Here is a 13,258-nt window from a genome sequence, read left to right on the forward strand (position 1 = left end):
TTCTAGTTAGCAAAATAAGACCAGAGAAACTTAAAATAATAAGGATTAGAAAGGAAGAAATACTCTTATTATCTGCAGACAACATGATTGCATAGAAAACGCAAAGTGATCTATACACTAAATTCATATAAATAGGACAGTTCAGCAAGTGGCTGCAATTCAAGTCACTGACGACAAACAGAAAGTATAACTTTAAGAGACATTGTTCACAATAGCAGCAAACCATAATAAAAAACATGCAAGGGTACTTATAAAACTACAAAAATTTTGCTGATGGAAATTAAATAAGATCTAATTAAATGAGAAGCTATCCCTGTTCACTGAAAGGAAGACTTAATTTCATAATGATGTTACCTTTCCCTAAATTAATCCATAGAGTTAATGAAACCTCAATCATAGACAGATGTTCAATGGACCTTGATCAATTGACTCTATATGTATAAGACAGAACAAAATTTTAATATAAGTGAAAATATTGGCAGCAAGGTTGGAGGAAGTGAAGAGGATTTCTTAGGCAAGATACAAAAAGAGCTAACAACAAATTATGAAAAGATAAGCTGCAAACTAGAAAAGATGTTTGCCATATATCTATTCTACAGAATATTAGAATCAAGAATATATATAAAAAAAAAACTCCTATACATGATAAGAAAGATCTAACTCGGTAGATGAGCAGAAGATATGAACAGATATTTCATAGATGAAGAAACACATGGCCAGGACACTTATAAAGACATTCACAACCTCACTGCCTCACTGTAATTGGAGAAATAAAACATTAAAACCACAGAGGGATACTATTTGACACCCATTTGTTTGGCAAAAAAAAAAAAAAAGTTATAAAATGCCAATGACGTGGATTAATTAAACCTCTTATACATTGCTGGTGGGATATAAATGGATAAAAAAAGACCACTTTGGAAAATAATTTGGCATTCTCTTGGAAAATTGACCATTAAATTTTCCCTTTAATCTGGTAGTTCTCTTCCTAGGTATTCCTTACTCACTACCTCCCTGTCTTATCCCAGAGAAATTTTTGCATGTGTGCCTCAAGACACATGAATAACAACCTTCATAGTAGCACTGTTCATAATAGCACAAAAACAGAATATGGCCCATATGCCCATCAGAGGAAGAATGGATATATAAGTGTATATTCAATACAATGGAATATTTTACAGTAATGGAAATAAACTCTAGCTACATATATTAATACGAAAGAATCATAGTAACATGAGGAGTGTAAAATGCAAGTCTCAGAAGATTAAAAATATTATATTGTTCAAATATAAATTTGTGTAAAGTTAAAAAACATGGAAAAATAAAATACCATTAAGGTGCATGAACATGCCCTCCCGGGCATGCACGCACACACACATACACTACACACTTTTAAAAATTCCTTTAAAAAAAAATTCTTTAAAGTTCTTGGGGCACCTGGGTGGTGCAGTTGGTTGAGTATCTGACTCTTGGTTTTGGCTCAGGTCGTGATCTCAGGGTCATGAGATTGAGCCCCATGCTGGCCTCCATGCTCAGCGGGGAGTTTGCTTGAGATTCTCTCTCTCTCTCTCATAAGTAAATAAATAAATTAAAAAAAAAAGAATAAAAAATTCTTTGAGGGGCGCCTGGGTGGCGCAGTCTTTAAGCATCTGCCTTCGGCTCAGGGCGTGATCCCAGCGTTCTGGGATCGAGCCCCAGATCAGGCTCCTCCGCTGGGAGCCTGCCTCTTCCTCTCCCACTCCCCCTGCTTGTGTTCCCTCTCTTGCTGGCTGTCTCTGTCAAATAAATAAATAAAATCTTTAAAAAAAAATTCTTTGAAGTTCTTAAAAGCAACCAAAACAAGAAATTGTTAAACACCAGATTCAGGATAGTACTTACCTATGAGAGTAGGCAGTGGATAAGGAATAAGGATAAGGTATTTAGGTAGACGATATCAGTAACATTCTATTTCTTGGATCAAGTGGTAGTTTCATGGGTATTCACTAGCTTGTTTATAAAAAAATGAGAAGTTTAAAGGCCCATGGATGGGCCATTAATGATTATGTGTCATGAACTAACAATTATGATTAATTCAATTCTATGTACCCAAGTTCCAAAAGAAAATATAATAGTAATAGCAAACATGTTTATAGTGCTTGCCATGTACCTGGCACTGTTCTAACAACTCTATATGTTTTAACCCATTTAGTCCTCCCAGTGAAGATCCTAGGATCTTCATCCATTTTATGGATGAGAAAATTGAGGCCCAGAGAGATTAACAGTAACTCTTCTGCCCATAGCAGACCTGGGATTTAATCCACACTGGCTGTTTCCAGCATCCATGCTCTTAGCCACTGCCCTGTAAGATGTCTAAATAAATGAAAGAGATAATCATATTAGGGCTTAGTCATGCAGGAGAAGTTATAGTAGAGTGCTTTCTGTAACAATGTTAAAAGGATGAACCACATATACAGCTTTGTAAGTACATGAAAAACCACTGAGTTCTATACTTTAAATAGGTGAAATTTATGGTATGTAAATGATATCTTAATAAAGGTCACGAACCACAAATAAGTAAGTGACTTTAATAATACAAACTGGGTCCTAAATGATTGTTTGCTATTTCAGGATTTAATATATGCCTACGGGTAAAATATACGCTTTTTCTGCAGACCAACAAAATAAACCTCACTGTCAGGAGACCACTCACTTTTATGATGGAAGATGAAATCGAAAATTTTAATCCACTGTTGTGGGTGGGAAAATAATTTCAATTCCCAGCTTCAGGCCTTTTTGCATCTGCCAGGAAATCAAACAGCTCTCAGCTCCCAAGATAAATTTCATATTGCAATCAAAAGTGTCTGTGTACTGAAGATACACAAACAATAAAACATAGGAAGAGGGTGGAAAGAAGACATTTGATTGAAAACACACTGATAACTTTTAATTGTGCAGTTTCTTCCATAACTTTTATTTTGCTTTTTCCTTTTAAATCTAAAACTGATTTTAGAGGATACGGAAAAAGTCACTTCATATAGAAAGCTAGTTGTGGCTGCTTTCCTGCCGGGCCGTGTCCTCAAGGGCCTCTGAATTATAGCTTTCAAGGGACCAGCATTGACACCAGAATGGGTTATGGCAGCTTTTCCTCAACTCTGTGTCTTGGTTTTTGACAAGGCATTCACAAGGGGGCCAGATGAAACCTTGAACTGGACCTCAACAACTCCATCACCAACACCAGAAAAAGGGTTTAAAGTCCTGGACTTCTAAACCATGGGTCACTTTTTTCCTCTTTCAGCTCCCTCTAAAGCACATGTTTGAACATAGGCTTATGCAACCTCACTAAGCACCTTCATACTTTAAAGAACACAGAAGAAATGAAAACACTCATTTTGACTACAGCATGGCCATATTATGTCATTATCCAATTCTGTTACGGACGTACACACATACACACACATCAAGGTTGTATTTTGGCTCTGTTACTAATAACAGAATCCAGGGCTTTTCTGTCTACCCAGTCAACTTACCACTCCTTTCAACAGCAGACAGGCCACCAGTCCCCTTAGGCAAGCTCTCCTGCCACCAACAGTGGTATGCAGGGGCTTATATCAAGCTCCCTGGTATTTCAAATGCTAAGCCACCAAGCCTAGCAGAGCCTCAGGAACTGCCGCCCATACTGGTACCTGCACCTTGAATTCTTTCCCTCCATTCTTGTGCTCCCTCAATCTCTGTCATGTTTGAGAAACTGTGCTGATTTGGTCATTACTTTTTCTTTGATCATTCAGTCACCTATGCAGGTCAGTTTAGGCCAAAAATAGTCACTCTGGAGCCTGGTTTATTTGGATTGGCTATTACATTAAGTAATCAGATAATGGCTTAACTTCAATTTTCTGTTGTATTTAATATAACCTTGAAAGATTAAAATCCCATAACAATGTAAAGCCTTTTGTTTTGTGCTTTTACAAACAATGTGTTGGTTGTTGTTGTCTTTATCTCCTAACATTCAGATTTTTATCTTTAAATATCATTTCTCACTAAAAGGAACCAGATCTCCTTTGAGAAATGGCTGATTTCATGTCTGGGGCAGGAAATGTACCAGGTAAACCTGGAACAAAATAACAAAGATGGGGAAGAGTGGGAAGAGAGTGTACAGGAAACAAGATTGACAGAAGTTGGTAATTGTTGAAATTGGGTGTTGGGTACATGGAAGGTCTTTATAGTATTCTACTTTTGTATGTTTTTTTTCTTTTTCTATAAAAATAGTTTAAGGGAAGCTAAAAATAATTGCTATTTTAAAGAAATGAAACAGTTATAGCTTTGCACATGGTAAAAGAAGTTTCCTTTTAATAATGCAGAAAGGTATACAATGGAAAGTTGAGTCTCTCTCCCACCCGAAGCCTCCACCCTCCTCTCAGGGTGATCTTAGTAACCATTACCTAAGTACTCTCAAAGAAGTTTCTATGAATATATTAACAAAAACACGTGCACCTATGCATATATATTATTTGTTAAAACCACAAGTGGTAGCATGTTATAAACGTTGTTCCATGCCTCATGAAATTTTAATAGCTAGTCTTGATACAGCGAGTAAGTCTACATACTACAATGCCACCGATTTTTACGCTTTTACATACTAGGCTTCTTTCAAGTTTCTTTGATCAAATCAAGAGATAAAATTCGTATTTACCTTCCTCAAGATTATATAGAAAGAGAAGGATGGCTAAGGCAGGGCTAAACACATTGCAGTCCTGATCGTAACACGGCTTTCAGGTTTAGGTTTCAGTTTGGGGGACATTCATATTACCTTGAAAAACTGTTAATGTTTAAACTCTCATTCTCTCCTACATATCGGACTTGAACGGAGTGGCTGAGCAGAGGATCAATACTAGAACTCTCATAACCTCTGCCAGGAGGAGACCTGGGAGGAAGGCAAGAAGCCTAACCGCTGTGATTAACTCAGCACTTCCTCCCTTCACCTGATGAAGCACCTGGCACAGGTGCTTTATTTATCCGAACGAAAACTGGGTTTTGAAGCGGAGGCAAAGAGGTTCCTTCGGAGAGTCGGCAAGGTGGCTATGCTACTGGGTTCTTACACTAACCTGATGCCGGGACGTACGAGAAGCCGCAGAAAAAACGCGACCCGTCTGCCTATGGAGCGTCAATTTGACTCCATTATTTAACGGGGAGCGGGCACGACATATAAAAAGCGAACGGACCTAGATCACCCGCTCTTGTACAAATTCCAAAACGCACGCGACTTCGCAACAGAAAACTGGGAGCGCAGAGACACGCGCGCGGGCGGCGGGGCCCCGGCGCCGGGTATCCAGCTGCCTCGGGTTTCGAGGGGGTACTTGGGCTGGAGCGGGGAGCGCCAAGGAGAGCCCGGCCCCGGGCGAAGGCTGCAGCTCGGCCGCGCTCCCTCCGGGCTGCGGGCCCTCGAGAGCCCCAGACATTCTTGGGACCGGCACTAGGCGAACTGGGAACCCACGGCCAGCCTGCCCCGGGGACCCCAGGGCCCCAGATTTTTCAGGCTGTTCTGAGGCCAGAGGGACTAAGATGGTGTCCGCTGGGCGACCCCGGCCGCCTTCCTGAGGAATTCGCCGCGACAGCCCCTTGTCCCAGACAAGTATTAAGTGGGCGGCCCACAAGTTTCGAGTTCCAGGAGCCGAGGCACACCCAAATACGCCGCGGGACCAAATGTTTGAGAAGAGAACGCCGAAAGCGCGAGGAGGCGGAGCTAGCTCTGGGTCACCATCTCGCGACGTCTTAGTGACGTCGCACAGCAAGCGCGTGTTCTACTCTTTCACCTTCAGTCAGCCTCCTCAGTATACGAGCCTACCCCTTTAAGCGAATGATGGACAGTTATTTCAGCCTATCAACTTTCTCGTCAACATCCAATCAGATTTAAACTTCTTTCAGCCGCCCGAGGAGTTGGAAGAAGAGGTCGAGAAAAGGAGCGCTTTCTCTCTCGCGAGAACGCTGTAAGCGGGCCTCTCAGAAAAAACGCCAGAACAGATGGCCCGACTTCCCAAATAGTGAGTTAAAGGACGGAGCCACAAACCAATGAAAGGAATGAGGAGGTGGGATCACTGCTTTTACCGCGCTAGAAGTACCGTTACAGGGCAGACTTTTTGTCCAATCAACGCCTCCAGAGTTTGGGTCAGGTGACCCTAGAGTGCTAGGGGCGGAGCTACAGCCTGGCGCGAGGAACCGTTAAGATGGACAACAAATATAACCAATGAGGTACTCGGACTAGGGCGTTGAGAACCCAATAGCAGTGGTTGGGCGGGCGCCTTTCCGGAGCGCGGGGAGATGTAAAGACAGACAAATCGTTTTCCCAATGAGACTGTAAAAGAGAGGAGCTAATTGACCAATGAGGACTGCGGGGCGGGATCCTTTGCCGCGGCGGAGTCCAAGATGGCGGCGTGCGGTTCCGCTGTGTGAAACGAGCGCGGGGCGGCGGGTTAATCATCTCCGCGGAGACGACCTCCGACGACCCGCAACAATGAAGGGAAAGGAGCGCTCTCCAGTCAAGCCCAAACGCTCCCGTGGAGGTGAGGACTCGACTTCCCGCGGGGAGCGGAGCAAGAAGTTAGGGGGCTCTGGTGGCAGCAATGGGAGTAGCAGCGGAAAGACCGACAGCGGCGGCGGGTCGCGGCGCAGCCTTCATCTGGACAAGTCCAGCAGCCGAGGTGGCAGCCGCGAGTATGACACTGGTGGGGGCAGCTCCAGTAGCCGCTTGCATAGTTACAGCTCCCCAAGCACCAAAAATTCCTCGGGCGGGGGCGAGTCGCGCAGCAGCTCCCGGGGTGGAGGCGGGGAGTCACGTTCCTCTGGGGCCGCCTCCTCAGCTCCTGGCGGCGGGGACGGCGGGGAATACAAGACACTGAAGATAAGCGAGTTGGGGTCCCAGCTGAGTGACGAAGCGGTGGAGGACGGACTGTTTCACGAGTTCAAACGCTTCGGTGATGTAAGTGTCAAAATCAGTCATCTCTCGGGTTCTGGCAGCGGGGATGAGCGAGTAGCCTTTGTGAACTTCCGGCGGCCAGAGGACGCGCGGGCGGCCAAGCATGCCCGAGGCCGCCTAGTGCTCTATGACCGGCCCCTGAAGATAGAAGCTGTGTATGTGAGCCGGCGCCGCAGCCGCTCCCCTTTAGACAAAGATACTTACCCTCCGTCAGCCAGCGTGGTCGGGGCCTCTGTAGGTGGACACCGGCACCCCCCTGGAGGAGGTGGAGGCCAGAGATCACTTTCCCCTGGTGGCGCAGCCTTGGGATATAGAGACTACCGGTTGCAGCAGTTGGCTCTTGGCCGCCTGCCCCCTCCACCTCCACCACCATTGCCCCGTGAGCTGGAGAGAGAGCGAGACTACCCTTTCTATGAGAGAGTGCGCCCAGCATACAGTCTTGAGCCAAGGGTGGGAGCTGGAGCAGGTGCTGCTCCTTTCCGAGAAGTGGATGAGATCTCACCCGAGGATGATCAGCGAGCTAACCGGACGCTTTTCTTGGGCAACCTAGACATCACTGTGACAGAGAGTGATCTGAGAAGGGCTTTTGACCGCTTTGGAGTCATCACCGAGGTAGACATCAAGAGGCCTTCTCGGGGCCAGACCAGTACCTATGGCTTTCTCAAATTTGAGAACCTAGACATGTCTCACCGGGCCAAACTAGCAATGTCTGGCAAAATTATTATTCGGAATCCTATCAAAATTGGTTATGGTAAAGCTACACCCACCACCCGCCTCTGGGTAGGTGGTCTGGGACCTTGGGTGCCTCTTGCTGCCTTGGCACGAGAGTTTGACCGATTTGGCACCATTCGCACTATAGACTACCGCAAAGGTGATAGTTGGGCATATATCCAGTATGAAAGCCTCGATGCGGCTCATGCTGCCTGGACCCATATGCGTGGCTTTCCACTTGGTGGCCCAGATCGTCGCCTTAGAGTAGACTTTGCAGATACAGAACATCGTTACCAGCAGCAATATCTGCAGCCTCTGCCCTTAACTCATTATGAGTTGGTGACAGATGCTTTTGGACATCGAGCACCTGACCCTTTGAGGGGTGCTCGGGATAGGACACCACCCTTACTATACAGAGATCGTGACAGAGACCTTTATCCTGACTCTGACTGGGTTCCACCCCCACCCCCAGTCCGTGAACGCAGCACTCGGACTGCAGCTACTGCTGTGCCTGCTTATGAGCCACTGGATAGCCTGGATCGCAGGCGAGATGGCTGGTCCTTGGACCGGGACAGAGGTGAGCGAGATCTGCCCAGCAGCAGAGACCAGCCTAGGAAGCGAAGGCCGCCTGAGGAGAGTGGGGGCCGGCACCTGGATAGGTCCCCTGAGAGTGACCGTCCCCGAAAACGTCACTGTGCTCCTTCTCCCGACCGCAGCCCAGAATTGAGCAGTAGCCGGGATCGCTACAACAGTGACAATGATCGATCTTCCCGTCTTCTTATCTTGGAAAGGCCCTCTCCAGTCAGAGACAGACGAGGTAGTTTGGAGAAGAGCCAGGGTGACAAACGAGACCGTAAAAACTCTGCATCAGCTGAACGGGATAGGAAGCACCGGACAGCTGCTCCCACTGAGGGAAAAAGCCCTCTGAAAAAAGAAGACCGGTCTGATGGGAGTGCACCAAGCACCAGCACTGTTTCCTCGAAGCTAAAGTCCCCTTCCCAGAAACAGGATGGTGGGACAGCCCCCACAGCTGCAGCCTCTCCCAAACTCTGTTTGGCCTGGCAGGGCATGCTTCTATTGAAGAATAGCAACTTCCCTTCCAACATGCATCTGTTGCAGGGCGACCTCCAAGTGGCTAGTAGTCTTCTTGTGGAGGGCTCAACTGGAGGCAAAGTAGCCCAGCTCAAGATCACTCAGCGTCTTCGTTTGGACCAGCCCAAGTTGGATGAAGTAACTCGACGCATCAAAGTGGCAGGGCCCAATGGTTATGCCATTCTTCTGGCTGTACCTGGAAGTTCTGACAGCAGGTCCTCCTCTTCCTCAGCCACGTCAGACACTGCCACCTCTACTCAGAGGCCACTTAGGAACCTTGTGTCCTATTTAAAGCAAAAGCAGGCCGCTGGGGTGATAAGCCTCCCTGTGGGGGGCAACAAAGACAAGGAAAACACCGGGGTCCTACATGCTTTCCCACCCTGTGAGTTCTCCCAGCAGTTCCTGGATTCCCCTGCCAAGGCACTGGCCAAATCTGAAGAAGATTACCTGGTCATGATCATTGTCCGTGGTGCGTCCTAAAGTCCATGTGTAACTTGTATTTACTACTTTGACATGGTTCCTGTTTTGTGATGTGTAATGGGATACAGCATCAGATGAAATTTTCCTTTGAATTTGTTTAGTTGTAGCTTTTTTTTTTTATATTTTTATAAACCTTTAAAATAGAAGTCAGGACAGTTTAGCTGTTATTTTAAGTGAAAGGGATGCCCTGAAGGTAGCAGGCAGATGGATTTATTTTAATTAGGAGTTCCTACTCTTAGGAGTAACTTTTGTCCTCTTTTTTTCTTAAATTGTTTTTTTCCCTTTTTAACTTTGAGCTTAAAAAAAAATCCTCAGAGTTACAAACCCAAAATTTTGAGAAGTCGGGATTTGGAGAAGAGCCCACTGATTTTTAAAGATGGTTATATACACCTAAAAATGGCTTGATTGGTAGATAGGTAAATAATTCCTGTACCAGAAATGTTGTTTGTGTGGCTGAAATTTGATCAAGAATCTTAAAAGTACAAGCTGGTAAATCGTATAGCAATGTAATTATTTTAATCAGGTATTTGAGTATTTCTCTTAAAATACATGGTTTATTCCCGGGGAGTTTGCTTTAACATACACATTTTTATCATTAGTTCTTAAAAGTTCTGTATCCCGTATGTGCACTTTTGGTTTGTAGCTGTAACTGTTCAGTAAAAATTGAGGAGTAGGTTACAAACCATATATGTCTTATGCTAGTATGCAAGAAGTGAGTAGGTGTTTTTAAAATCAGAATTCTTTGGTTAGTTATTGGTGTGTGGTGGTGGTTTTACTGACTTTCAGAGAGGTATAGCAGGTACAGGTCTAATTTAATTGTGCATATTTCAAAACTTAAGTGTTTTTCATCAAAGATGAGTTTTTTTGTATCCATGCAAACTTCTGATTTCAATAATAGAAAGAAGAGTTGTCTGCAGGCTCATAAGTCAGCTTTTGTTTTAGTGGGCATTAATCAGCCATAGCTAGATTGCAGAAATTTTTAAAGTCATCGTGAAATGCCTTTGACATGCTCTTTTTAAATTTTGCCTGTATTTTTATTTTCATATAAAACAGTAGCGATGACATTACATTATTGAAAATGTTGAGTATCTTTGAAATTTTGTGTTTAATATTTTCATTGGTGTCCAACCACAGAGAACTGAAATGTCAGTGTAGGAAAAACCTCTTTTTATTGTTTTATTTCCCAAACACCTGGAATTAATACAGAAAAATTTAACCCACCCTCACAGTTTTTTTCCAAAGCTGAGGTTATATCGATTTCTGATTCTTAACAAGGGCTTTTGCTGCATAACAGTAATGGATGATTTTCTTTTTTGTCTTGTTTCTTTGATCTGTCTCTCTGTCCTCACCCCTAGTTTCTCAGGTCATTAGTAAGTATATTTCCCCTCTTGATTTAAATGCTGAGGACTTCAGCTAAGGCCCTTGATACTTAATTATGATTAGAAACTCTAGGACCTTTTGGATCATGGTCATGTTTCTATTCTGTGAAAGTGACTTATAGAAAGCCTGGCAGAACTCAACTGTTTTCTTTCTGTTATCAAAGCTGGTAGTTTTGAAATAGCACCAATAATAACCCAGGGAAATGTCATGTAATTTTTTTATTTTCCGTTATGACAGGTGTCTAATGCATGTCAGCATGAAATCCTCATCACTGCTGTGTCATCCTTTTTGGTTTTCACTATGCATTTATAAATTCTCTTTTTAAGTTGGGAGGTCGTTGTGGGGTTTTTTGTTTGTTTGTTTTTAAACTGGAAAAACTAGCTATTTTGACAGAAGGAAGGTACTAGGCTATGAGCACAAAGGCCCTTGGTGTGCCTGTAGGGAAAATAACTGAAATCCTACAAGTAAGATTTGGTGTCTTTTGCTTTTAAAAAGCTGTGCTTGGCACGCTAATGTGGAGGAGACACTGTTCAGAGACTAATGCAAGTTTGCAGTCTGTGCATACAGGGGCCAAAGTACAGTTTGGCTAGATACATTTTTCCAGTTTAAATAATCTCACTAACCATTAACTTTTGAATATCTTTTGATAAGAAGGCTGGACAAATGATTTTGCTCTTTTAGAGAGTGAAGTCCACAACATTTAATTTTACTCTAATCCAAAGTGTGGGTTTTTTTTTCCCATTTTCCTTTTTTTTTTTTTTTTTCTTTTTTAAGTTGATACAACAACTTACCGAAGAGTACTGTGATTTTTGCTCCATGTTTGTTTATTTGAATCTTTATCTGACATGGCGGCTTTTGTTAGATCTGGGCAATTTGTGCTTCTGTGTTTTTCGAAACAATGGCTTGATACCATTTCTAAATGTATGTATTAGAAATAACTAATTATGTTTAGTTTGGTGCTTACCTACAGAGTGCCATCATTCCGATGAATCTCTTATTTGTGTTGCCCATTCTGTTGTGCAGGTTCATAATACTGTTAAACTATCTATTTAAGCCTTCAGGATGGAACGAAAGCAAGAGTCTAAAGCTATCTGGTTCAAATTCTCATTAGCCAGAATTTCATAATCTCAGTATTGGATGTTCTTTGTAACAACCACTTGTTTCTTTTACTTTTAAAAAAAATACTCGTTTAGCTAAATTGATTTTTCTGGAACTCCGTTCAAATGAATGCAAAGAAAATTTCTTCAGTATATCATTTAATTATTAAGTAATTGCTGGTGAAAAACATTAAGCTAATTAAGACTTTTAGATCACAACTTCAAAGTTTATGGAAAATGAAGCAACCATTCAGCTCCTAGCCAATTTTTTAAATATTATTTTGTTGGTTGTAACCGGGATTCCTGTAAAGAGTTTTCCACACAGAAATTTAAATTCCTGGTTTAACATGTATACTTGGACTCTGTACGTAGAGTTTTTTCCCTTTAAGGATTACATCTTAAAATGTCCATCCTCTGGCTGGTATAGCTTTTTGTCATATTTTGAAGGTAACATACTCTGGCCCTTAATTCAGTTAGATCATTTGAGATACAGTAGGAAAAGTGAGGGGTGTGTGTGTTGCTTTCAGAGTCAAACACTGTTTAGGTTTATTTAAAACTTTATGAGCAGGTTTTCACTGACAATATTTGTTTTTTAAAATTTGAAATCTGCATTCTTTAGACCATGAAATTGCTTGTTATGCAGATATAGCTTGAACTGCAGTTTGGGTCCATATAGGAACCATTTACCAAAACCTCTGTGGTAACAGAATTAGGAAATCCTCTTGAGAAGAGGGCCTTAATGACCTTTTTATGTGAAAAGTTTTGGAGAGAATTTTGGGACTTTTTTTTTCTGTCTCTGCTACGGTGTTTGGTTTTGAGATGGCAGTTAGGTATGAAAACGAGAAGAGAAGTGGAGCTGACCCTGTTAACATTCTGGTTATAATGATATTCCTAAAGGGAGAAAATGATTTCAGGTAACCACAGCAAACTGTCTAGCGAAATAAAAAGGTTTCTATGTTTGATTTAAACAGTTGAAAAGTAAAAGTCCTAAAGTGTTCTTTGGCTGTTTAGCAATTGTTCTGATGAGTTTTATTAAAAGAACAGCTGCTGTCTTTGGTAACACAGAGAAGGTGGATTTTTAAATGGCTTTGTATCTTGACCCCTTTCTACAACAGTAGTTCTGGGTTGTTCCATATTAATTATGGAATAAAAACAGAGGGGGTAAAAGTTTGATTAAATGCCACCTTTTTTAGTTCATTTTTTAAGTTATGTTAGAATATATTGATCATAAATTGATTATAAACATCCTTTTTTCTGAATTTTTTTGACAAGTTTTACTCAGTTACATGAGTATGAAGGGTATTTTCAGTCCTATGATCTTTACTTAATTGCAGTCCTTAAAAAAATCCACCCTGTTGTTCTACTTGTTGTCTATTCATATAGTAAATTCATTCAAGGTATGTGCCAGTGGGTATTATTGGTGCTTTTTGAAGTCAAGCTGGACTATCCAGGAAGGTCTTGTTATGTTCATCTATAATGGCATAGGGGAAATATATATATTTTTAATATTGTAAACGTTTGTACTGAATAACCTTTTTTTCCCCCCCGCAAG

At 42.4% G+C, this 13,258-nt stretch overlaps 1 protein-coding gene across 2 annotated transcripts in view; it reads left to right on the forward strand.

Moving 5' to 3' along the window:
- The first annotated feature begins 4,865 nt into the window (after positions 1–4,865).
- RBM15 (RNA binding motif protein 15) overlaps positions 4,866–13,258 on the forward strand; it is a 39,523-nt gene continuing 31,130 nt past the window's right edge. For both annotated transcript variants that reach the window (XR_006780328.2, XM_045801548.2), the window contains exon 1: positions 4,866–9,218. Coding sequence is in view for 1 of the 2 variants with exons in the window: in XM_045801548.2 (XP_045657504.1) it covers positions 6,353–9,218 (2,866 nt within the window). In the remaining variant the exon portion in view is untranslated. The remainder of the gene's footprint in view (positions 9,219–13,258) is intronic.

Source organism: Ursus americanus, chromosome 12, assembly GCF_024610735.1.
Source record: "Ursus americanus isolate L20-20 chromosome 12, mUrsAme1.1.p, whole genome shotgun sequence".
NCBI classification, from domain to species: domain Eukaryota; kingdom Metazoa; phylum Chordata; class Mammalia; order Carnivora; family Ursidae; genus Ursus; species Ursus americanus.